Raw genomic sequence first — 27,868 nt, forward strand, 5'->3', positions numbered from 1 at the left:
GATTAATTATTGAAACACAGAAAAATGATGAGATTCCCTAATAATTGTAGAATTAGAATACCACCTGAGGCCTCCAACAAAAAACAAATATTAAAAACCTTATTATTTATAAAGTGTTGGAATATTTCATTTGAAAAATTAGTTGGGGATTGAATGTGTTAAAAAAGGGAAAATGAAAAGAAATAGGATTGTGACAGTAGATGACATGATTTTGGGTTTTCTTAACTTCATCTTCTTCACCTAACCCTAACATCACAAAAATGTGGACAGTTTTCAGTTTTTGCTTGGAGTGTAGAGAGTTTTCCATCTCTGCTTTGAAGCTAATTTAAATTTTATTGGGTTATGAAAATGACAACATCATCATCTTTTTCATTTTTCACCCTTTGTTTATTTTGGTGATGCAAACCATGACTTCATCTATACTATATTTATTACTCTTAATTTGGAGTGGTTATTTTGATGAGCCAACCATATATTATATATATATGTATATGTCAACTCCCAATATATTTTCTTCCCTTCTTCCTCAAGGAGTATAGAATCATATACTAAATAGAAAAATAAGGTGTGAATAATCAATACCGGTTATAGTTATTTGACAACGTAGGTTGAGTTTGTGAAAAGAGATCTTTGAATTTCATTAAGTACATCTATATGAAGAGATGAAAAACTATATAAAGATTATATCAATAAGAATATTTATGGTTTACATTAAAAAATATTAGGCAAATTTGTAACTGGAAATACATAATTATTGATTATTATTGCGGTTTAAGGGCTCATTTCGTTTACCTGTTGTTTGTTTGTTGTTTTTTACGATTTGCTATTTGCTGTTGCTATTGAAAAAGTCAAGATTTTTTGCTTTTGTAAAAAAATATTTATCTATGGAAAAGCAAACAGAAGCTCCAAACCAAGCAGTTAAAACTCTCATTTCAACATAAAAAGACAAACAAAAGGTAAAAATGGACTAAACAAACGCTACTAAATCAATATTATATATCTGAAATTCAAATTAACTCTAACAGATGTTAATATATGTTTTTTTTTTCAATTTAAATTAAAGGTTTTGATGTTGTATTAGAAGAGTATTTAATTCAAAACTTAGCTTCTTTTTTTTTTTTTTTTGTTGAAAAATTCAAAACTTAACTTAATATGGAAGGTTCCAAAACAATTGTTATATTATGATCATGAAATTTAATCATAATCAATAAATGGAGGTTTTCAAGTTTGGAACTCTAAGTGTCCGTTTGTTTCGGTTGTTCCTGTTTGCTGTTTGTTGTTGCTGATAGTCAATAGATATTAGTTATTTTTTCTGCAAAACAAAAAACATTTGTTTTGGAATTTCATCAAACACTTTTTTATCTCTCGTTTAGTATTGAAAGGTAAAAAATAGTTCTGAAAAATGGAAACAAACATGCGCTAAATCTCTTAATTTGGAAGATTTTAATATCGATATGAAACAATTATGTAAACTAATTAAAATTAGACTAAAACTTTAAAGTAAGGCTATAAATACATTTTTTTTTTTGTTACCTTTCAAGCAATCAATTTTTATTTCTTAAAAAAAACCCTATTATCTCTTTATGTACAAAGATGGTAATTCTCTTGTTGGTTATGTTCCTATTAATTTCATGATCAATCAATTTTCAATTGTACTGACAGCTCCACTTATTTACTGGTTTAATAGGGAAAAGGGAGACTTGGGATTTCCTAAATTGAGTCAAAAGTAAATTTAGGCACAATTGGACTTTCTTTTCTCATTTGGATAATTGGAAAATAACCTCAGATTTTGACCCATTTGAAAATGGATTCATCCACTACAATTTAATTTCAGAAAAAACAGACATTTCAGAATTTCAATTTGGTACATAGAATAGCCAGGTTGTTACCACTTAATAAATCCAATCAACAGATTTTGCAAAATACATGTGGCGCCAACTGAATGATCTATCAAATACCTTACTCTAAAACCACATCTAAACTAAACTAGCTCAAAATAATTAATAATAACTTAATTTGAGTCAATAAAATTAAAATAATAAAATTAAAAAAAAAAAAACAGGTGCCTTGCCAGGAACAGCAAGAAATCATACGAATAAAAAAGAAATAATAAAGAATCACAGACCGGCCAACCATATTAAAAAAGCTCATACATATCTAACCAAACAATATAAAATAATAATAAACTAATGAATTTTATATCATTAAAAAAATATACTTTATTTAGAATTGGTGAGATGTAAATTGTAATGTAACAAAGATATAGATAGGATATAGTTTTCAAGGTCTTCGTGTGGGTTTTCTATTCCAAAGTCATCTTCATTGCTTACGTGGCTTAACGTGAAGAGTAGGACTCCATTTCATTACTCCACGTCACCATCCTCTTCTCTTTTTTATACCTTCCCTTCACACTTTTTTCCTTCCTCAAAACATACACACCCAAAAAAACTGTCCTACTCTAAAATGGAGGGTCTTATTCCTTTTGTGTATAGAACTATAATGCAATACAAGAACGAAAAGGAAGGACCAATCGGATCGTGGCTCAATGACTCACCTGCCGCTTCTTACATCCGTCTTCCCACTGGGGATTCTGGCCGCTTCCAGACATCCGACATGCACCTTTTCGGAACTGACTTTACATCATCGAACTCCGCGGCTCAAGTTATTGTGTCAACTGGAGCTCAGTCTCCGCTTTGTCGTGTTTCTCGCCGAGTAACTGCGTGAAATGTATAATCATCATCGTCATCATTATCATCGTCACGCCGGAGGAAAGCTAAAGGCATGCATGCAATTTGTTGAAAAGGATATGTTACGTGATGTGGTTATGCTATATGGAGAATTTATGTACAATATATAAGTAAGTTTTTTTATGTTCTTCTTTTAATTTGTTTTTTTGTTGGGGGGTTTTAAGTTGGAATTAATGGAAGTAAGCGTGTGGAAAAACCAAAGGGAAACCCATGCTTTTATGGTACATTAATTGATTAAATGTTAGTGTGGAAATTTGAAGAAGATAGAGAGGATGAAGCAATGTGTATAAACCAAAGGGGAGAGACACTTGCTTTTGTGATATATTGAAGTTAATAAAAGTTTAGATTTCTGTAATTAGTGCTTTGTAATGTTTGTCTGTGATATAATTATATAATTGTGATTTATTTTTGTGTTTGTTGGGTTAAGGGCTTCTTTTTTCTTCTAAGACTATATGGTGTATCCTAGATTGGCAGGCTAGACCAGGGACGGATTCACAGAACGTTTAGGTAGCTTATGCATCAATAGGTCGTTGGAAAATACCAAAAAATTTATGGAAACTGTGAAGGAAACTTTTTTTTTTTTTTTTAATGTGAAGGCACCCATATAAATCACGATAAATACTCTGTTAGTGAATCCTAAATCCGCTATTAGACTAGACTAATCTAAAATCGAGGTGAATGTGTTCTTTTTCGGAGGCAAAGCTCAGGTTCTGTCTTATAAATTGTACTAAACTTAATTTTTCTATTGTGTTTTTGCTTATTTTGGGGTCTTGATTAATTTAGATTTGGTCTATGCAATTTTTTAAAAGTAAATTATACTTGTGTCTCTGAACTTTGTTTTTACTTTCATTATAACTTCTAAACTTCATAATTGAGCATTATAACAACTAAATTTAGACTGTACTAATATAGACTCTTTTTAATGCTGATTAAAATGATCAATCCAATAGGAGGTGACCTTTCACTGTAAAGTTAATGGAAATTATATATTATAAAAAAAAATTTAAGTCTTGATTTTTTTTTTTTGAAGTCATTTAAGAGTTGTTTGGTTAAAAGAGAAAATTTGATTTTTCAAAAAGTGAAAGTTCTGAAAATGGCAGTTTGTAAAATTGAACATAGCGATTTCATGATTGTTGAAGGTTAAATTTTTAATTTCATTTTCATATAATTAAATAGCATATGTTATAATTATATTATATAATTGAAATAAAACTGAAATAAAAATAATAAAATAGAAAAAATAAATCAAAACGAATAAAATGAAAAGAAAATGTAAAAGTGGAAAAATAATGGTTATATTCTTTTCAAATCATTTCGTTTTTCAGCTTTGAATTTTTATCTTCAAGCTATAATCTTCAACTTCCGATTTCTAAATTTGAATATCAAAACTCTTAATATTTAGTTCCTAACAAACAAATCAAGTTCTTAATTCGATTCTTAAATTCTTCATTCCAGCCATTAAATTTCTTTTATGAACATTCAATCTCCATTATCAAACTTTTAATTGCATTACCTAAGCCTTCAATTCATCCGAAAATAATCTCCATTCAATATGTCATTATCGTCTTCCTTGTTATCTTTAAGGTTTCGAGCTTCGAACCAAAACATTCAAATCTTTATTCTATGCTATTTTCAATTGTCAAACCATTTCCATCTATTCTTTCCAAGTTATTAATCATCCTGATTCAACAAATTGATTCGGAATTAAACTTCTGATTAATTCAAAATTTTATATGAAATCGGTTTTTATAAAAAAACTACACTTTCGGGCCATTTTAAAAAAATTATTTCTGACCAATCTGAACCTATTTTTCCAGCAACTCTTTTTTCATTGACATCCCCAACATACCAACTTCACCTCAAGTTTTAGTTTTGCTTAAAACTGAGGCCTTGTTTGATAAAACACTTAATTACTTAAATTAAAATATTAAGTACTTATTTAATTTAAGTGCGTTTGATAAAGGCTGTTTCTCTACCACTTATTAGTTAATTAAGTTAAAAATCACTTATTTTTATAAGTCAAAATATTTAACTTAACATTTCAAGTTAAACATTATCAACTAATATTTTTATAATTCTTATAAAAAAACTAATATTTTTATAAAAGTTACATCATTCAATACTTTTATCACTTATAATATTCAGCTCTTAAAATTCAGTACTTATTTTTTCAGCACTTAATTTTCAGTTTTATCAAACAACACCTGAGTCTGAAATCCAACTTCCATTTTTCGCCCCAACATACCATTTTTCTTGCTTGGTATATATTTTTATCATTATTCCCTTTATTTGCAATATTCATTCCTCTCGTGAGATTCACATTGTAATTTCTTATTTTGCATTCCCGATTTGTAATAAAATATTATAAAAAAATCAATAAAAATTTAAAATTTAAAAAATCCTTTGTGTTTTTTTTTTATCTTTGTGTTTTTTTTAGCTATTTGTGAGCTAGTTAAAACTTTTTATAAGTAGAGTTAGAAATCCAAGAGGAAATTTTTCAGTCCTTAAGTCCTTCACTAGTCGTTTCATTTTTAGAAGTTAAGTTTTTAGGCGCAATTATTTTCTTAAAAATACCAAAATTAATTGAGAATAAATTCTCCTAGCACATTCGCATCACGTCCACACACGTCAAGGTTGAAATTATGATATTTCGAAAATACCGCTAACAATGATAAACGTATTTCGAAATAACTTTAATTCTTAGAATTTTCTAATTTGAGATCATCATCATTTATTTTAACTTAATCAATGGTAAAATAAGTCATTATGTTAATAAAATGTAAAGTTAAATGTTATAACGGAAGGTTTTTAAGTCAAATGTCATAATAAAAATAAGTGGAACGTTTAAGGATGATGGATGTAATTTAACTATTTTTTAATGAATACAGTTTGCTTGCACCTTTGTATGTATGATGAAATATAACGGTTAAGATAAAAAAAAAAAAAATTGAAAGAAAAATACAATAAGTTGATTGGTCACTATCCTACAAGCCTTAATTAAACTTAGGACTTTTAAATCTGAATAGTTTTTTTGATATTTTGTAAGTCTGAATATTAAAATATGTGAATGAGTGCAATATGTAATTAGAAAAATAGTTTAGATAGACAGTCCATTCCAACAACTGTCTACCATATTGCAGCAACCCATTACAATTAAATATTAATATTAATGTTTGAACTATAAGTTTTTCTCCCACAGCGATGTTTGTTTTGGCATTTTAAAAAGTGAGAATTTGAAGTGTTTGATTAATTAGTTACCTTTTGTTCACCTTTTACTCTTGAAAATAGTCTTTTACAAAATAGAAATCTCTGTTTAAAAAAAAAATAGTTTTTTCAAATTATAAATAGTAAACCGTAATAACAAACAATAACAAAAAACAGTAAGTAAAACAAAGGTCCTTAAATTAAAGGTAACAACTTTTTTTTATTTATGGAAGGTACAAAACTCAAATCTTGTAACAATATATACTCTAACTTCTTATAAAATATTCTGTAAATACCGATGTCTTGGAATTTGAGGACATCATTGAGCAGTTACGATTCTTCTTGACAGAAAATGACGGTTTCTCAATTCGTTTTATCAAAAGCCAAACAAGTAGCCTAGCTCATATATTAGCAAGAGCGATCTCACAATGTGTTAGCCCATCTATTTTTTATGCTATTCCGAATTTTGTTACATATTCCGTATTAAACTTTTTTCGTGCTACAGTTCATTCATGAAGTTACATTTCAAAAACAACTACTTATAAAATTTAAAATTTGTTAAACCAAAGTTATTTGAAAAATAAATTTGAGGTGGTGGTACGTTGTGGGTTAGAAGTGTTGAATATACAATGGAGATAGATAGAAACGATATTATGTTTAATGAATTTCCCTCAAACATGGTTGATCATAGAGTCTTCTATAAACATAAACACTAGTAATTAAATAACTCTAAACAAGCATAATAGTTATCCGTTAGTATCTGATGATAGGTAAAAAGATAATTAACATTAATTATCTCCGACACCTCCTCCAAGCCGATGGCGAGTGCGAAGCATATCGAACCGAACACTTGCAAGCCACTTGCTTAAAATATCCGCAACTTGATCATCAGTCGGAGTGAAACGGACACTTGAGAAAACCACATTGTACTTCATTTTCTCCATAGGCGACGGTAGAATAACAGTGGAGAAGTCGGGGGCAACGTAGTCATAGACATTAGGGCAATTTGTATGCATCATTTAGATGAATCTTCCCTAATTAAATTTTTTTATTGTTTTGTTCTGATTGTTTTTTTTTAATGATTTCATCACTTTATTTGATCAATGAAAGAAAAAGGGAATTTAGTCAGGTGTCCATTTGAATTTTACTCCCTTTTTCAATAACTGCATCACTGGATAAGCTATAAATGAGAATCCCTTTACAAACCTTTTGTAATACCCGGCTAAGGGCTCATTTATAAGCATGCAAGTGGCATGAGAGAAAATCAAGTGACAAATGAGGGTCTTGAGAGTTTTGTAAAGTTAACTTTTGTAAAACATTCTTTAAGTAATAAGGAGGTTTATTCCTCACTTAGATTTTACACAAGATCCCGCTTATTACACTGCATTATTTTGCCTAGCTCTCTAGATAGAAAGTTTGGAGTAAGATTAACTAGTAATTAGGGCATGAATTATTAGTACTGTACGGTGACATATACCGTAAGGTTGTGCCTTGAAAATTTGCAATGAAACATAGTTTGTTACCAAAACATTTTTTTGTATTAGGCCTTTTTACACCCGTTAGAAATAGTCTAGTAAACTTGAGTATTTGAACTTGATTTTGTAATGACAAATAATTTTTTTTATTATTATTATAATTGCACACACATGATCTCATTATAAGTAAGGTGTTATTGATTACATTTTTTTTCTACTAAATACTAATGTATTTAAAAGGTCTAACTCAATTGGTTGTAAATGGTTGTATAGAATCAAATATAAGACTGTTTGAATCATCTATCGGTTCAAAGCACTTCTCGTGGCTAAAAGCTTCACTCACTCAATGTGACGGAATTGATTTGAAAGAGATTTTTTTTTTTTTTTTCTTTTTTTCTACCATTGGCAAAGTTCACTATTAACAATTGGAGGCAGCCAATCATGATAACATTGAACAACTTGGAATTAACAACTCTCACCTCTATAAGGAGGTGTATGTGAGACTGCCATTTGGTATTTTATCTCAAAAACGAAATCAAGTTTTCATAGTTAGAAAGTAGGGAAAATTACATGGAAATTCATCTTTTAAAAACTATTTACCACTATGTCAAATCATAATTTTGGATTATGTCAAACTAGTTAAAATCAGTACTTTTAATATATTTAAGGATTAGAATTTATAAATTAGAAGTCTAAAATATATTTTCTACGGTTGATGGTTTATGAATTAGAGTCTAGAATCTTTAAATTATGATATAAAATCATAATATATAGAAAATAATGACATATTAAATATTAAGTTTGGTGATATGACTAGTTATAATTTTGTACTTAATTATGATATTCATGTAATGTAATTGACCCACATGGACTTCATCAAAAAGGAAGATAATGGAATCTAAAACTAATAACAACAATATAACATATCAAAAATCATTTACATGAAGCATCTTGGCCCATTGCATTATCAGTCAACACAAATACATCAAAGCCCAACAATCACCTACCTTATTTCCAAACATGGCTCCCAAGTTGGAGAGAGAGAGGAGGAGGGGTAAAGCCCAAATCAGCAAACCAACAAGGCACAGATCAGTAGTCCCATCAGGTGGTATATCAATCCTTTAATTAGTCCCATCTATTGCTCTCGTGTATAATAATCTCTTTTTTTTTAGAACAATTTTCACTTTTTCCTTTTATTTTCTCAATGTATCAATGGTTGGCTTTTATCAGTGTTCTAAAGATCGGCTAAGGCGGCGTCTAGATGAGAATTTTCCCAATTTCTACTAATCGGGCGGCATAAATCGGTTCCCGATTTTTGACTTCCTAGGCGGTTTCAGACGGTTTTAAGTGGGTCTAGGCGGCTCTTAAACAGTCCCAAGAGACTGGCCTTTTTGAAAAAATTGGTTCTTAAATTTTATATCATTTTTTTAATTTTTAAAAATATTAAATAACAAAAAAAATATTTTTATTACATTTTTAAAAGTCCAAATCCAACCAAATCTGCTCTTATATTATATACATTTTTATTACATTTATTTTATTTGTATTATTTTATTAATATTGTTTGGTTACATTTTTATTACATTTATTTTATTTGTATTATTTTATTAATATTGTTTGGTTATATAAAATTATTTTTGTTAGCTTTTATTGAATTAATAGTAGTGCTCGCCTGGACCTGAATGATCAAATGAATTTGGTCATTCACCTTTAAATTCAATCTTATCAAATTTAAGTTTTAGAATGTTTTGCATCTCCACCACATGATCCTAATAAGCTTGGATCTAACGGTGAATGACGAAATTCATTTGGTCATCCAGGGTCCAGATGAACACTACTGATTGAATTAATTGATTAAATATTTATTTTGGTGCATTTTTATTTTCATATTTATAGTTTAATTTTAATTTTTATCAAAAAAAAAATTATTATAAAATATATATTATTTGGACATGTTGTGTGTATTTAGGAATCAATTTTCTTATCTTAACCCTGTCGGGCTGAAGTCTGATATAAGTATAATGTGATAATGTGGGTTGGGTTTGACTTAGTTTCCGTTTGTTTTCAATTTTCGGAACTGTTTTTCGTCGTTTAAGTCTAAACAAGAGATATAAAAAAACGTTTGGTAAAAATTCGAAACAACTACTTTTACGAAAAATCAATTAATATCTATTATTTATCAGTAACATCAAACAGCAAACAGCTAACAGTAACATCAAACAGGAGTATGTGAAACAAACAGAGTCTTAAATCAAATAATTCAGTATAAAACCCGACTAGACCGGAGCCAGCCCAGCTCATAAAATATCTACTTCAAAACTATACGAGAACTAAAATTTTGGATAGCTTATACTCTGTGTCAGTGAATTAAAATTGAAGGGAACTGAAAGTCACTTATTAATTTACGATTTTAACTAAAAATAGCAAAAAAAAAAGTATTTTAGAAATAAGGGAAAATTAAAAAAAAATGGGCTACCCACAGAGGTGCAAACCATCTGCGAAAGGGATAGTCACTGTTGTCGACGGTGGATACCCTTACGAACAAAAAAAAATGGGCTAAATGGGATACTCATTTACATATTTAACAGATTTACTCAACCTACTACATATCTAGACTGTTGTGTGACTTTCCCATAATACCCCTAACCTTTCCACTTCCCCCTTACGCGAACGGTCTCTCCCCCCTTCTTCTTGGTTACGCGAAACGGTTGGCAGCTCCTTCATTAATGATTCCCAGATTTTTTTTATCTTCCTTTAAATTGCACGAAATCTGCACCATTTCTACAAATCACCATGTATTTCTCTTCTTTCTCTTTTCATCTCTTGATTCTTCATCTTTCTAACCCTAGAAAATGATGACATGGTTCTTTATATTCTATTTCCTGCTCGTTTCTTGGTTTCTTTCTTCTTGTGACCATCGAAGAAATGGTGATTCTACGTTATTTTCATCGTTTTTCCTAGTTTATCATATTGTTTTCGTCGAACAATGTAAGTATATACTGTTTTCTCTGCGGTTTTTTCCATAAATTCACTTAGCATATGTCGTTTTCGTGAAGTCTGCGAGGAGAAATTTATCAATTTAACTTCACGAAATGATGATTACGCGAAGTTTACGAGGTAATTCGATAAATTTCTCCCACAGACTCAACATAATCATCGTTTCGTGAAGTCAGAGCGACACATTTCTCCCCGCAGACGTTGCGAAATCATCATTTCGCGAAGTAAAATCACCATGTTCCATGCACATTTATTTTCATATACTTAGCGAATCCTCATTTCGCGAAGCCAAATCTTCATTTTTTCTGCCTAACACGATTAATTTTTTCTAAAGGTGATTGAATACATAATATTCATTCTTGGAAGCCGGCATGCTGGGGGTGCCATGAGAGACATCCATTCCAAAAGGTCTGGACTTCCAACCATCGGTAGTGAATAGGAGCTTACACCGTGGGACACGTCCATCCCTCAGTGGTGAATAAGAGCTTATGTATCGTGAGACATACATCCCTCGGTGGTGAATAAGAGCCTATGTATAATGAAGTGATTTGTTAGGAGTTTATTGTGGCAATCCTGATTGAGGGTACCGTGAGACACATCCATCCATCGGTAGTGAATAGGAGCCTATGTATTATAAAGTGATTTGTTAGGAGTTTATTTTGGAAATCTTGTTGTAAATTTTGATAATGTTATGATTTTAATTTAGAATCCTTTGTTTTTTGGCATTTTTTGTTATATACCACTTAGCGAATTTTGTTAAAAACACAACCAGACTTCGCATTTGCTAATTAAAATCATCAACTAAACCCAAACATTAGTTTCGCAGGCTTCGCATATGCTAGAATCTGCGAAGTCAGACGGGAGGGAGATAGTCGTTCCGTAAATATTGAGGTATTATGGGAAAGTCACACAAAAACAGTCTAGATATGTAGTAGGTTGAGTAAATGGATTAAATATATAAATGAGCCTCACATTTGACCCATTTTTATAATTTACCCTAGAAATAATTAAATTGCTGAAAAAAGATATTTGCAAAGCATAATCTTTGAGGTTTCATAGAATTGTTTTAAATAGATTTATATAATACCGACTTAGTTATTGGTATTTTAATAAGTTAATTGTATGGGCTTTCAAAATTTACTCTCAACTACATAGTTAAAATTAGCCTCTAAATTATTGAATTTTATGTGTATATTTAATGTTATAAAAATTTATTATTAAATATTTAAACTCCTGACTTAGTTTGGGTTCTGGTTCCGCATTGACATTAGTAACCTATATAAAAAGTTTATAATGTCCAATCCGACAACTTAACCCATCAAATCTAATAAATCATCATGTTCCACTTTTCTCTTAGATAGACAGAGGTAGAGGTAGAAATTGTTTTGTATGGAAAAGTTAGAGGTTAAATTTTATCATTTTATTCATTAAAGTGAATTTACATTTTCTCAAAAACCAGTATGAACAAATTTGGAAATTGTACTTATATAGATTATTATACAACAATAATGCATAGAGTTGGGTAATAAAAAATAGGGTAAACTTCAAATAAAACCCCTGTGGTTTCACTAATTTTCAGATAAATGACTGTGGTTTACTTTTTGTCAAAACGAGGACTGAGGTTTTCAATTTTAGCAAAATAAGGACTTTTTCGATTTGTCGCACCCTGGCTTCCCGGTTTTTCGCAGGTCGGGGTGCGTGGCCGGCTCGATTCGCCTTTCTCGTGTTTAAAGGTTTCGAGTCGCCACCAATCATCACTTGGAAACGTGTGTGCGGACGTGATTGGTCGTCCTATCTGTTTGGATTGACTCTGTATGGTTTGGTTTTGATAAGGACGGTCTTCACAGAGATTTAGGGTTCGTTTTTCCGGTTATGTGTAGGGAAGAGATGTGATCTCACCCTACCCCGCCCGACGTATCGGTACTATCATGATATTGCGTGTCTGCTATTTATTTTGCCTTGAATCGTTAGTATAAACCGGGCACTTATGGGTTTTGGGGTTATAGGGTTTCGTATTGTATTCTAATGACGTTTTCACATCGATTAGAATTAACTTGGTTTATGAGTTCGAATGACGTTTTCACATCAATTCGAGTTAGTTTAATATTCAAATGACGTTTTCACATCAGTTTGAATTGATCTAATTTATAAATTCAAATGACGTTTTCACATCAGTTTGATTTAATTCAGAGGTGAATTCGAATGACGTTTTCACATCGATCCGAATTAATTTGGTTTATTTTTATTGATTCGGGATAACATCTCGAATTGGTTTATTTTCGTTTTTAAATTACGCGTGCGGCATACACGTAATCTCTTTTTATTAAATTAGAGTTCGATATGATTTTACGTATATCACATATACGATAAAATAGAATAGAAGATCTAAAGGGAACAACTCGAACTCTAGCGACGTTTTCACATCGACTAGAATTAATCTTGGTTGCACATTCGAATAACGTTTTCACATTAGTTCGAATTACTTTAATTATTGATTCGGATGACGTTTCCATATTGATCCGAATTAACCTGATTAACCACGTCGACTCGAGGGGACATCTCGAAATTCGTCGTGCTATTTCTTCGAATACAATATATGATGCACGCATTTACTCGAGAGCCAACGCAAAATCTCTAATGAAGAATATCTTCACACGTATCGTTGAATTTATACGATATTACTTTTTCTATTGACTTAAACCGATTTGAAAGGATCGCGCATCGCGTTATTTAGCCTTTTTCGAGTTAACTTTGTTTTTATTATTTTTTATCAAGGTCGTGTGTATCACATACACACGAGACCTATTTATTTCGCGAATCGGGAAAATTAAACAAATGAGGATATAATTAATTTGTAATGGAACAAAATGGATAAATAAATGATTTTCACTAGGCTAAATCGTCCCCAAAAATTCGATTACTCATTAACAACGATAAGGACGAACTAAGTATATGCTTAATGAACTAATCTCATCCCGAGTAATCCCGTGTCTTATCCTAGGAGGAGATAATCCTATTTATTATTATTATTATTATTATTATTATTATTATTTAGCTTAATGTATTTATGACGCTTATTGAAAGGATAATATTCGAACCACGTGTTTAGCTATCACGAGTCAACGACACACGAAACCGTGTAACTAAGCTAATGGATATTAACTAAATCATATTGGGCTTGTACTCTCATTGCAATTTTGGCCCGTACAAGCCCATGCCTTAACCTATTCTAACCCATCCCCATTTCACAAACAAGAATCCCTAACTCTCCTCCTTCCTGTTCTTCACGCCAACATCACCCTCCTCTCACTTCTTCTATGGCGATCGACTCTCTTTCTCCGGCTCCCATGGATTCCGCTCTTCTTTCGCCGATTTCACTCTCATTCACTTTGCTTTACCTGGGTCTATTGTTCTCATTTGATTAAGGGCTTATAGGAAGCTCTGTCGAGCTAATTCTGGCGTCGGCGGCGGTGATCTCCGCCTCCGATGAAGAAGTTTAGTGTCCTGAAAAGGTCCGGTCCGTTCCTAACTCGACATGCAAGGTAAGTTCGTGGTCTATGGTGTTCTCTCTACTCCTTCTCTGTTTTGGCTCTTTCTCTTTTGCCATGAGTTCAGAGAACTCTCACGACCATGTTTGGTACTTTTTTTTTTTGGATTAAATCCTTGCTGGGTTGAGTTTCTAAAGTTCAAATGCTATATGAATGTTTGGCTATTCCTGTTTGTTCTGATTTAGGACGGCTATGGTTTCGTTTGCCGTATTGGCTTGCTGCTTGGTTGTGATTTTAGAATGGCGTGTTGGATGGCTTTGCTGTGTTTTTGGTTCTACTGTTTTCCAATCCGGTTCTAATTTCTATTTCCTATTGATCTAAACTTGAGTCTTATAGGGGAGATAGCCTTCCGTGCCATTCAAACGGTTCCGAAGACGCAACCAGAGCCGTGGTTGGCCCTGGAGGGTGCTTCGGTTCCGTTTAACGTATTCGGGGGTGAATACGAGTCTCGGTTATTGTCTGGTTAGTTCCTTATTGGCAAAATGAGAAAAGTAAAAGAAAGAATGATAATGATATGGCAATATATATGTATATACGTGTATATCTGTATGTATGAATGAATTTCGCAAATAGATTACCCTTTCTTTGATTGATTATTTGGCTGTTACAATGTTTGAGGAAGAACTTCTTCCTGCTTTCCCTCGAGCTCACACTCTCCTTGTTACAATGATGTCCCTATTACAGTGTTGCTGTGTGTTTTTTTTACTAAAAGTTGCTCTTCCTTGCCCCTTTTTCCTCTTTTTTCTGTATTACAGTGATGAAGCTCTTTAAAGAAATCCCCCCCTTTTACAGTGATAGACTCTCTCTATTTATAGTAAGAAATTTGCCAGTGAATTATTGCTCATCATTTTTCTTTATTTCCTTCTGTACCCTTGAGGGTTGTTTCGTCAATCTGCTTGCCCATTTTCTCTGGTCTCGATACCTGCTGAATGAGATCATCTTTGTTGATGTTGAATTATTGATCTTTTTGGCAAAAATGCTGTTTGGTCCCTGTAGTTGTGTTTTTTTGCAGAGTGACGCCGTTGGACTGAATTCTGACCCGAATTTGATGCGGATCCGGATTGAATTTGAACTATTTCTGACCCGAGCAGACTCCGTTGGACTTGTACGGACACAATCCCGAGCTTTGGAACTTCTTAGGCTTGAACTGGTAGTTACTCGTGCTTTGGGAATATATCGGACTTGAACTGACAATTACCCGTGCTTTGGATTTTGTTGGACTCGTACGGATATTCTTTGAACTTCCGATTTGTTGGGACTTATACCGCAATGAGATAACTCAGTCACTTGAATAGGATTTGATCGCTTCTTGAATTGAGCGTGCATTTTGATCTTGCTTTTTTGGATATAAAAATTGTCTCCAATTTTAAAGTGAGCATTTTCGGGTATCTCAGACATTGACGAGCGAGTCTTTGAATCCGTCAAAATTACTGTAAAAACAAAGATAAACATTTATATTAATAATGCAATATTTATTAGCAAAAATTCCATTTTTTAAACGTTCAATTGTCGTTAACTTATTAACTTTTCAATTTGTCATAATTCGTTATTTAGAAATCAACTATATTCTAAACGTTTAATTATAATATAAATCGTAATCAAAGTCAATATTAACTTTAACTTTAATATACGATATTACATCATAATTTGCAATTCAGACTATAGACATTTCTAGATATAGTTTACGACAAATAAATAAGCATTGAAATGTTAATTCGATTGATTGACATCTGAACCTTAATTAATAAATTATAACTCGGATTCAAACAAATTCAATTTTATTCAAAATACGAGGAACATATCTCGAATAAAATTTATAATAGGTTAGATTGTACTTTAATTCTATTAAGTCATATTTTGGATACACTTCGGAATTTTTATCGACATATGACAAATTAGCCTTAATAGCACAATTTTCCCTAATTAATTATTTTCGAGATAATACCATATATTCTGGATAATTCATGAATTGTTCAAATTCTGAGTGAAATTTACTAAAAACTTAAAAATTGGCCCGGACAAAAATGGGTATCTACACGATTGATTCTATTAAAATCACCATTAACAACTTCAAAAATGACATATTTTAAGAACTACTAATATTCTAAGCAACTTTAATTCTACAACTTTTTTATTTCGAGATTATTTAGATGATGTTTGGTAAAGAGAGAGAAAGTTAATATTTAGAGAGAGAAAGTTCCAAAAAAGATGATTTTCTAAAATCGAAAATGTAGTTCTATAGAAAATATGATATTGAACAACTTTAATTCGTGAAAATTTTCATTTTCAGGTCGTTAAAGATAGTTTTAATAGTATTATTAAAAGTGCGAAACCTCAGTCCTCGTTTTGACAAAAAGTAAACCACAGTCCTTTATCTGAAAATTAGTGAAACCACATGGGTTTTATTTGAACTTTCCTTTAAAAAATATGATATAATATATTCATTATATTTATATTTATCTATAAAAGACTATTTTATTTATATTATATCTAAAAATTCTAAAAAATTTAGATTAATTTCTAAATTCTTTTCTAAAATCTCTCTAATTCTTTTCATATTTTAAAAAATTAATAATATCAAATTAATAAAACTATATAATAACAAAGTAGTAAAAAATGATTAAATTATATATAGATAATAATATAATATTATGTATTATCAACTAATAAAATGGTGCTTATAACAAATGTTAATCATATTTGAATATTCAAACTAAAAAAATACATTAAGCCACTAAATAGTTCTTATTCGTTTAGTATGCATAAAATTATTAGGATATCATTGTTTCTCTAAAATTATATATATTATCAAACAATAATGATGGAGCTGCGGTGTAACTTTTTCATTTTTTACTGATAAAAATATCAATGAAAATATTATTTAAAGAAAATATAAAAATTAAATAATAAAATTAAATTTAATTAATATTTTTATATCATTAATTTTAATTATTAAATTACAACAAAAAATAATTATATGATTAAGATAAATCCGTGCATTGCACGATTACGTAAAAGTTTGAAGAATATGAATGTGAAAAGGATATAAGTTGGAGGTTGACAAGTGAAACTCACCAAACTTCATTTGAAAATATGAAACCACAGATACATTTCTCCAGTGGATATGGGCCATTACAAATTGTGGTCCTTACTTGTGTTTATCATAAAACAAATAAAACAACAAAAATAAAAAATAAAAATATGTGACCACAATATATCCACAAGCAAGCAATACATTTGTTGCGTTCTATATTTGTCCATCCAAAAGATCAAGTAGATAACATCGAGATACTCGGTTTGAAGATTGCACCATGATGATAAGGACATCGATATGAAGCAAGTAGATAAGTTTTTGATAGAGAGGTCACACGACGTGTAAAATTAGCCACACATTATACGAGTTAAATGGACATTCAGAAACTAAGCGAGGAAGATAATATGATGTGTCACCTATACCGTAAAATGTAAGTGTTGATGAGTTTTTGTTTTTCTAAGCTTAATTCACATGGTGTGTCACTAATATCACACGTCGTGTGAACCATAGTTGTGTCAGTCCTAAACATGTCTGATACGGATTAATGTCGAATGAATTGATTTTAATCTTAAATTAACAAAGATGATTCTTCTCTAGCTAAGCTAGAAAGAATTAATTCCGGTATTCGCAGACTAAATCCGTATGAAAGGTGAAAGAAGTAGGGTCAAAGGGACAACACACTGGAGCAAAGAGAAATGCTATTATGTGGAAAATATATCACACACGCCCTGTGGATGTTAAAATTCAGCATTAGAGACTCAACACCACACTCACACGTCGTGCGGAAATCTCACAGGCCGTGTGGATTTTCGAAATATATTTCACACGACGTGTTGGCTCTTTAAAATGCCTTTTAGGTCAGATTTGACCCTCACTCAAGCTTTTCTTAATTATAACTTTGACACCCCTTATTTACAACTTATACCACTATCCTATTTACAAGTTTGTCACCCCTTTACCCTTATCACATTTTACCCTTAACTTTACTCCTTTAATTATTTATGTAATTTGGTTTTATGTAATTTGTCAATTAGGTTTTGAGATGATATAAATTCATCTCTTTCTTTGTAATCAACTAAATTTTTCATTAATCAAAATGTTATCTTCTCTTTGAAGCTTTTATTAAGATTTTATACCTTCAACAATGGGGTTTTCAACATTCATACGAATTTAGTCCGTGAATGCCATGATTAACTCCTTCTAGTAGCTAGAGAAGAAACTTCTTTGTTTATTTAAGATTAAAATCAACTCGTTCAACATTAATCTGTATCATTTGGTATCAGAGCTGAGTCGTTTTCCTTCACGAAGACTTCTTCTTGAGAAATGGTTCAACCGAGTTTTTCACAAGCATTAATGGAGTTTGTAGCCAAGAGCCTTGAAGAATGGCAAGCTGAGTTTACACAGATGGATTTGAAGCTTGCCGAGACAAGGAGAAAGATAAGAGAAAACATGGAGCAAGAAGACATGAAAATGTTACGGAGAGGAACCCGAAGTAGCAGACGACAACACCGTAGAGCTCAATAAAGAATAAATGAAGAAGACCCAATGTTACCTCTTAAAGATTCATCACCAATTTTTTCTCTATTACACATTCAAGAGGTAAATCAGAAATTTTCACCTTAACATGTTAAAGTTGTGGGTAATCAAATTACTAGTGATAAGTTGGATGTTTGTGATGTTGTTAGTGAATTAGATTCTCATTGTGAGTTTGTTGATAATGAAATGGTGAATGAGAATTTGAGTTCATGTATAAATGAGGAGGAAGAAGTGTTTGTAAGTAAGAACATTGGGGAAACTCGTGTTGAGAAGGGTCCTCCCTATGTGTTTAATGAAATGTCTTTTAGGCAAACTTTCACTTGTATATTAAGGAAGGTGAGAGCCTTAATCTTGAAGAAGTGGCGAGTGGTTTGGGGTTTGACAATCTCCTTGAGGAGAGTGATGAAATCACATTATGTGTGGAGGTTGATAGCTATGGTGATGGGAGAGATGTTGGTGGTTCATCTATGTTGGGATGTAGCATTTCATATGAGTCGGGCAACTTGGCAAATGAAGTAACCGGCTTGAACTATGGGGAGGAGTGGAAGGAAATGATAGGTCATGGGAAAGAATGGATTGTTGACGAAGAGGGAAACGAATTTGAAAATGATCATGGAGAAGATGAACCCGAAGAGGAGATTGATGAAGAGGAGAACCAATCCAAGAATGAGCTAGAAAGAAATTGTGAACTTGGCTATTATGAGAGTGAATTCGAGGATATGGTTGAAGAGAGAGAGAACGCTTCCGAAGATGAGCTATGTGAAGATGGTGAATTTTATCATAATGTGGATGAATTTGATTATGATGAAGATAATGAAGTTTAACATGATAAGAATGAGCATCGGAATATTGAGTGGAACAAAAATGGGGTCGCTTATGAAAATGAAGAAGATGGGGTCTATCATGATAAGAGTGAGCTTCAGCACTTTAAGTGGAATCAACACGGGGCTCTTTATGAAAATGATGAAGATAGGTTTCATTATGATGATGAGTTGGAGGATGTTGAGTGGAGCCAAAATGAAGATACCTATGAAGGTGATGATGGCGATGAGTGTAATATGTATTTGGTGACAGAGGTGTTAATGTCTAGTGAAAAACAGCATGACCGACAACATCAATTATTTAGAACTCGGTGCTTAGTTCCTAGAAAGAAATGTGAGGTGATAATCAACGGAGGAAGCCAAGTGAATGTCATTAGTCAAGTCATCTTGAGCAAGTTTGATTTGGTTCCCAAGCCACATCCTGGACCTTATCATATTGGTTGGGTCAACGAGGTGGAGAAGCTTCAAGTTACTCACCGGTGTAATCGAGGGCTTCCACCTTTGGAGAAGATACCACATGACATGCCATGGGATCCTGGAGATAGTACAACTATTCTTACACATGGTAAATTGAGATTTAAAGAGGAGGATGAGGGGTACCTTGTGATGCCTCTTGAAAGAATCGGTACTCCTAGCACATGCATGATGCAAATGAATCAAGTCGCCTACTTGGTAAAATCTGAACTTATTCTTTGGTGCTTCATTGAAATCTATGTGTTGGGAGCTATGTTGTGTTTGTTGAGGAAGAATTCACCCTCTGAGGGGTCTATGAGATGTAATCTTGTGCCGAAGAGTGTGAGCTTCATAGAGTATTTTGGGAAGTGGAATTGAATCTGGGCTGATGTACAAATAATATGAGATATTCAAGAGTTGCGGGTTAGTGCCCAAGTTAGTGAAGAGTTGAATCTAGAAGTCTCGAGATCGATAACTCAAGACAAGGAAGGAGTTTGTACAAGTGTCCATGAGATCAATATGAAGTGGGTTAACAAGTGCCGCCGGGATATTCCATTTTATGTCGACAATGGGTGAGTAGAGGTTGAGCATATCATCCAGGGTAATGACAAATGAGGGTTAGTGAAGTCCGAGAAGATTCAACTCAAAGTCATGTTGGGGTTTTGAAGAGTGCTTAAGGGATCGATCTGAATTGGGTTGATATGTTTCACCGGGACATTCCATTTAAGGTCAGCTATAAGCGGAGAAAATTGGTGGCTAATCTTCAAGCTAGTGATATGGAGACCGAGAAGGTCTGAGGCTGATCCGTTCGACATGTCATGGGAAGTTGGAAGAGAATGCAAGATCTTGTGGGGGAGTGGTTTGACAAGCTTCGCCGAGATGTCCCATTTGATGCCGGTAGGAAGTGGAAGACGAATGTCAATGTAGAGGAGAACCAGGGCAAGTCACAAGTTGAAATATGGGATAAAGTTTGTGTGAAGAAGGTGAATCTGGAAGCTTGTGGAATGGGCTTAGTGAACTCATTTTGAACAACACCTTGGTTCGATTTGAGAGTGTTAAGTTCGCTCAAGATTAACGAGTTTCTTCTATACTGAACAAGTATCTTGAGGTCAAGTTCTTTTTTTAGGAAGGATAGTATGATGTGGGCATCTAATCGACTAGACGAGAGGAGACGAGTGGTAGAAGAAGTCGGGTCAAAGGGGAAACACATCGGAGCAGAATGGAAGGCTATTATGTGGAAAATATATTACACATGTTATGTGGATGTTAAAATTCAGCATCATACACAACACCACACGCACACGCCGTGTGGATTTTTGAAATATATCTCACACGCCGTGTAGGCTCTTTAAAATGCCTTGCACATTGATGCTCGTAAAGTATATAGCATTTAATAAGACAAGTGTATCCTGTCGCAACAAGTAATATTGTACTAAGCACGAGATCGAACAACAAAGACTATTTGTTATAACTAGTAAATCTACCTAGAGTGATCTAATTGTTTAGAGGGTTGGATAAATGTTTGGGTTTTTTTATAACTAATTAACTAATTGAAAGCAATAAAGATAACAAGATAGAGTGAACAATTGACAGGGTAGAATGTGAATTAATAGATGGCACAACCTAGGCTGAGGAATCCTTTGATTAAATCCTATGTATGGGTTTAGGGAGTTCAGATTTATGTTTTACCAGTGATTGAAGGTAATTGTCCTAAGTGAAAGACTAATGTGATCAGTATTCGCCCTTCCTATTCACATGCATTCGGATGACGACTTGATTAGTCATATACCCTAGGTAATGAAAAACATTAGGTTTATTGACAACTAAGGCTAAAGCCGTAGCCCAGCCACAAAGCCTCATTCCTAGTGGTCTCTAGCAAAGTCATGTTAATACAAATTCGGTATAGACGATTTCGTGGTCAGGTTCTCATCTATATATAATCCTATTTAATGTCAGGGTCACAGGCATTAAGCACATTATATACATAAACAGGCTAGTTGATCATTATCAATGTTCATTCTAGCGTAAATCTTGTTCCTAACAATTTCTAGGCATTAAGCATGCGTAAATTGATCAATCAAAGGTCCTAGATCCCTAATCATACATATTCATACAATCAATTTCATCCTCATCCCAAATTGGATGGGGATCAGTTCATAGACAAACCAATCGGAGCAATAGGCATATATGAATAATGGAAAAAGCTTCAATTAAATATAAAAGGAAAAGATAAGAGGGCGAGATAGAAATCCAAAACCCGCTTGTCGATTCTGATTACAAAAATAGAAGATGAGGAGCTTCTCCCATCAATTGTTCTTCAATAAGAAAAGACAAAACAGAAATAAACATAATCTAGAAAACAGAAAATCTAATCTAAACGAAAATATAAACCTACATAGTGGAGGAGAGAAAGCCCTAGCAGCTCTCTGATTTATTGAATGGCTAATCCTCCGCCCAAGGATTAGGATTAGCTCCCTATTTATAGAGTTAGGGAGGAAACTCTAATGCCTCAAGGGTAAAAAGGGACATTTACAAAGTGTTTAAATGGGCTTTAGGCCCAAATCCGCGCATTCCATCAGGGGGGAAGGCGCTGGTGCGCCGTTTCCTGCCTCGTCTCGTCGAGACAAGGAGTGTCTCGATGAGACGAGGGCCTGTCTCAATGAGACAGGTATTATCTCGACGAGACAGGTCCTAAATGGGGCGATTTTGCTTCGGCTTTTATCTGTTTAGGTCATTGGGCTTCCGAAGAGTGCTCTAATGGTCCCTGATGAATCCCAAAAGTTATTTGACGGTCCCTGATGAATCCCAAAAGTTCTTTGACGGTCCCTGAATAATTCGGAAATGCTCCAATAGGCTTGGGTCTGGTTCGAAAATGCTCGAATAGTCCTTGAAAATCCCTGAAAACACTGAAAATGCCATAAATAAAGGAAAATACTGAATTTAACTAAAAACTACTAAATTAACATCTAAATTAGCTAAAGACTAAGATAAAACAATCTAAATTAATCCTAAAAACACTATATAAATGGGAGCTATCACACATCATATTTGACCCTCACTCAAGATTTCCTCTAATCACAATTTTGTCATCCCTTATTTACAACTAATGCCACTACCCTATTTATAAGCTTACCACCTCTTTACCCTTACCCCATTTTACCCTCAACTTTACCCCTTTAATTATTTATGCAATTTGGACTTTATGTAATTTGTCAATTAGGTTTTGAGATGATATAAATTCATCTCTTTCTTTGTAATCAACTTAACTTTTCATTAATCAAAATATTATCTTCTCTTTGAAGGTTTTGTAAAGGTTTTATACCTTCAACAATGGGGATTTCACCATTCCTACGGATTTAGTCTATGAATACCGAGATTAACTCTTTTTAGTTTAAGTAGAGAACCTCTTTGTTGATTTAAGGTTAAAATCAACTCGTTCAACATTAATATGTATCATTGTCCAGAAGAAAAGTCACACGGTGAGTCCCTCACCAACTCGTCGTGTGAACTGTTCGAGTTTCAGCCCACATGACGTGTCCTAAAACCACACACCGTGTGATCTTACTTCATCAACAAATTTTATGAGTCTGCCACTTTCTGCCTCATGTTGTATTTACTCTTTTGTCATTGCTTAATTATTGTCTTGCCATTTGGCCTATTTTCTTATTTGCCCTTATCTTATTACCTATATTTTACCCATATTGTCTATATATGATGTTAGTAGTAGATAGGAGCACTATTGAAAAAATAGTCATTAGTGACATCTCAATAATGAAGGTTACTATAACATGTGTCTAATGATCATTAAATTTAGCATTAATGACGAGTCAACCTAACCAATGTCACAAACGACTGTCAATTGTAATGTGCGTTTAAAAAAACGCATCGCAAATGACAATATATTTTTATGTAACTTTATCAATAGCAATGCCTGTAGAAAAATAAAAATAAAGTAAATTACTAAATTACCCCCTTAATCACACTGTTGATCTTAATATCATTAGGTTCCCACTCTTTCTCAAACATTGTCTCTTCTTCCCTTTCTTCAACTCGCTCAGCAAAATCTAAAGAAGAAAGATTTGAAATGTGTATCATGTTTCCCAATCGTCTTACCCCTACAAAGACGAATGATATGTTGTGAGAGCTTGGGCGAAATAAGGTCTAAGAGAAGACATGGCATATTATATTAGTTGGCTGATATTCTGAGGAAGCAACGCATCTTTCGAAATAAGAGAATCATCTTTTTGTAGAGGAACCTCAGAATGTTGTTGGTCGATCTGTGCTCACTGATCTCAAACTCTTTCTCAAAAAGAACGAACTAATGTTCACTCCTCCGGGCGAGAAAAGAAGCATTGACTTGGTTTTTTGGAACTTCAATTCACTCGACGAAAGAGCTTGGGTATGGTAAGAAGGCATAGTTGTTCATATCTTCCAACTGAGACGATCTAAAATTCCCTTAGTCCCTTTTTCTTAACGCACGGTCGACACGAATAGGCCATTAAGGCATGCACTGCACCAACAACAACCCTTTCTATAGTGAAGGAAAGAACTGAACCGCCATCAAATAGGTGCGGGAATCCATAAGAGATGGGCAAATTCAGCGTAATAGTTGGAGTTAGCTGGGGGGATAAGACTCTGTAACTGGAAACCCTAAAAAATTACAATTATATATGTTGTGTTTCCCCAACTACGTTCGCAGGCATACATCTTTGCCACTGTCCGCCTATGCGTTCAAAATAGAGAATTCGCCCCGATTTTCTCCGATTAGTCCCTCTAAGCATTTTTCTAGTCTTAAGGCGATTTTTAGTCGACTAGGCTCCGCCTAGACCGCCTCGATGCCGTCTAGGCGCTGCCTACGCGACCATGAACAAAAGTATTTTTTTTTTATTAATTTATTTTTTACTTTATTATAATTAACTTTTGAGTTGTTTCAATTATATTCTTGTTGAAATGTTGATGTTTGAATATTTTTAAAGATATATGTTACAAATATACGTGTTTTTCTATATTAAATAATTTTATATTATTATTTTTTAGATAGTATCATACATATTTTAATTAAATTTATATAACAATTTATTTATTAACAAACAAAAAATACAAATCTGATTAATCCCTGATTAATCCTCGAGAGCCATGTCTGCCCGACTAGCGCCTAGCTTTTTTTACAACCTTGGTCTTTGCTGAAATTTAATGTAGGAGCTAGTCTTTTGGTCAGGCATCTTCATCACAAAGGAATACCAATTTGTGTAGCACCTGGTTATGGTTTTATTTGGTTCATTTGTTATCATTTTTATGGTTTATTTCTTCATATTTTCGCTACAGTTTTTACTTTGGATTCTATTAATTGTTCTGAATATGATCTATTTTATAGTTCTCATAAACAACATTTTCAGCATAAAGGTACATATGGCTGCATCTCCTTCACATAAGGGTAAACTCCAAGTCTTTTATCCTAGCAATCTCAAGTGGGATTGTCGGTGGGTCTTCTAAAGTCAATTATCAAATTATGCACTCTTTATAGGATGTATACCGATCATGCACCTTCTAGGCAGTGCTGCCCATGTACGGGCCCGTTGTCCACGCTAATTGATTCCTGCAGGCCCGTACACTTGGCCTTTTGCCAATTCTTTGAACATGTAGACATTTTCCCATGTCATGAGAGGTTAGTAAGTGTAATAGGTTCCTTTGAATCCCCCTAAACCATTGGCTCACTGCTGGAATGGTTTAGGTGCACTTGGTGACCTAGTGGTGAATGGAATTTATCAATGTCTATTTCCCCAGCCACCAAGTTGATATAAGGAACACCATCGGAGGAAGGCACTCTTTGCCTAAAGTGCGCATGCATGCAGCCTAGTTGTTAAGGCCTTGCCTCCTTACTGAATTGGCTCGTAGTTGGAGTTTTAGGCTCGTCTGTGACATGAATGATAGGAAAGTGTTGTTGGGTGATTCTGACATGCCTAGTGTAGAATTAAATTTCACCTCTGGAAAAACAATGACTTTGAAGGATGTAATTCACACTTCAGTGTTGAGGAATCATATGGTTTCGAGCTATCTTCTCAATAAGGTGGGTTCACTCAAGTTATAGGTGCATATTTGTTTACTTGAACTAAGAATGGAATGTTTGTAAGAAAATGATATGCTACTAATGGCATGTTTAAATTTAATTTTGAAATCAATAAAGTGAATTCTTGTTGTGTAATTTAAATTGTTACCAAATTGATTGATATACGTAATACAAAGCGGGCAGAGAAGCTTAGCCAAAGGGCCTGATTAAGCACGCTTTCCTTGAATTGCATAGAAATAGAGTAAAGCAAGGGTAAACGTAGTTGAGAGAAAGCGCCCAATCCTGGTGAAGAGATTTTTCAAAAAAGGAAACTGCAGTTTTGGCGGGTGAAAGAATCTTTCATGTCCTTAGCTTATTCTCAAATCCTTGCCTGGCTCTATCAAAGCAGATCTATAACTGAAGTTGAACGCGTTAGTGTCATCCCCTTGCATTCTAACTAGATCAATAGATGGAACAAAAATCATGCTCACAGCTGCTGTAAGGGATAGACACACCGACAAAAGGAATGACACTTATAGTAATTGTTGGAAAATTTTGAATAAAATTATGTATTAATTTATATACTAACAAATACCTCCTTTCATGAATAGTCGTGTCCGTCACGAACAGTCGTGTCTGTCCATGTACAGTCGTGTTCGTTCGCGAAAATACATATTCTTTCGAGTTCTATTTATATAGAATGGATTGTCAAATACACAAGTTGTTGAAAGGTTAAAAAAGTTGTTGAAAAAACTTTTTGTCTGTTCATAGTGTCTTGTTTTCCTACTCCGATAATAACGAATCTACACACGGTTTGAGTTCGCTTACATAAGCTGTTGTATCCTGAGAGACAATCGTCAATAGCAACGACATCTGTCTTAAGGAAACTATTAATACATGCCTTAGATTTGTCTAACTCTTTTCTTTTAATTTCTAGTTTTAGTGTTTGTTTTTGTTTTTTTTTTTTGTTAATCACATCCTACATTCTTAAGACAGACGTAATTGTTTGTCTAATAGTAATAGTAAAGGAGACATGGAGACTAGCCATGTTATACGTGTTTAGGCATGTATTAGCATCATACTATCCAGTAACATCCTCTTATTAGCCATGCCACATAGGAACTTCGTACCATGCCATGGAAAATAAGATAAGTTATGTCAAAAGTCACCACGTCATTGATGATTCACACCCACAAACTAATCTGCAGAGACCGTTAAACAAATCACATAATGAATTCGTAAATCGAATAACATTATCAAACAGCTTTCAATTAGAAGTGAAATTGATAACTCGAAATTGTGAAAGATTTCATTGCAACTAATATAGTTATAATTATATTAATAATATAATAATAAGTAATACAAAGATTTTAAATTCTATCTCAATTAGAAGTTTATAATAGAAGATAATCTGTTGATTATTTCTTAAGCCTAACACGGCATATATACAAATATACAAGGGTAATTTTAGGAGCTAATCTAGGAAACAAGAGTAATTTTAGGAACTAATCTAGGAGTAATTTTAGGAACTAATCTAGGAAACAAATCAACCTACTAATTACAAATAACTCTACAATAATATTTTCTAAAACAGAATAATAACCATTCGGTTATTTTAACAGTTTAGATGAGTCCCAAATCTCAATTTTCAATATTTGCTAGTGCTAGTCACTTTTAATATTTACCACTTGATAGAGTAATTTTATTTCTGCAGGTAGTGACATTTAAAAAGATAACGTGTTATCATGACTCGGTAAACTAAATCAACTCATGTTTTGCTCACATTTCAAAGGACAATATTGATATTTTGTCCAACCTATTCTAACTTACTAGTTAAGGTTGGAATTATAATAATATTAAATATTGAATTATAAACATAGAAGATGGTGATTCAAAAAAAAAACATAGAAGATGGTAAATAAAGACAAATAAAATATATATTAAAAAAAAGATAAATAAAATATATTAATAACTACCCTCCCGCTCATGCTTTCTTATTACTTTTTT

The 27,868-nt window shown here is 32.9% G+C and overlaps 1 protein-coding gene and 1 long non-coding RNA gene across 2 annotated transcripts; both read left to right on the top strand.

The window, feature by feature from the left end:
* Window positions 1-2,451: 2,451 nt before the first annotated feature.
* Window positions 2,452-3,156, top strand: LOC136206628 (uncharacterized). Its single transcript, XM_065997768.1, has one exon. It carries the CDS (start codon window positions 2,464-2,466, stop codon window positions 2,722-2,724), a length of 261 nt encoding a protein of 86 aa, XP_065853840.1. The 5' UTR covers window positions 2,452-2,463; the 3' UTR covers window positions 2,725-3,156.
* A 10,456-nt stretch (window positions 3,157-13,612) lies between these two features.
* LOC136207063 (uncharacterized) lies at window positions 13,613-14,768 on the top strand. The gene is made up of 2 exons (XR_010676553.1): window positions 13,613-13,965; window positions 14,727-14,768. It is a non-coding gene; the product is annotated as an uncharacterized lncRNA (long non-coding RNA).
* Window positions 14,769-27,868: the final 13,100 nt, after the last annotated feature.

Source organism: Euphorbia lathyris, chromosome 9 (genome assembly GCF_963576675.1).
Source record: "Euphorbia lathyris chromosome 9, ddEupLath1.1, whole genome shotgun sequence".
NCBI lineage: Eukaryota > Viridiplantae > Streptophyta > Magnoliopsida > Malpighiales > Euphorbiaceae > Euphorbia > Euphorbia lathyris.

What these genes read in the sequence shown, in the direction of transcription:
- LOC136206628 (XM_065997768.1), top strand. Translation starts at nt 2,464, where the DNA reads ATGGAGGGTCTTATTCCTTTTGTGTATAGAACTATAATGCAATACAAG.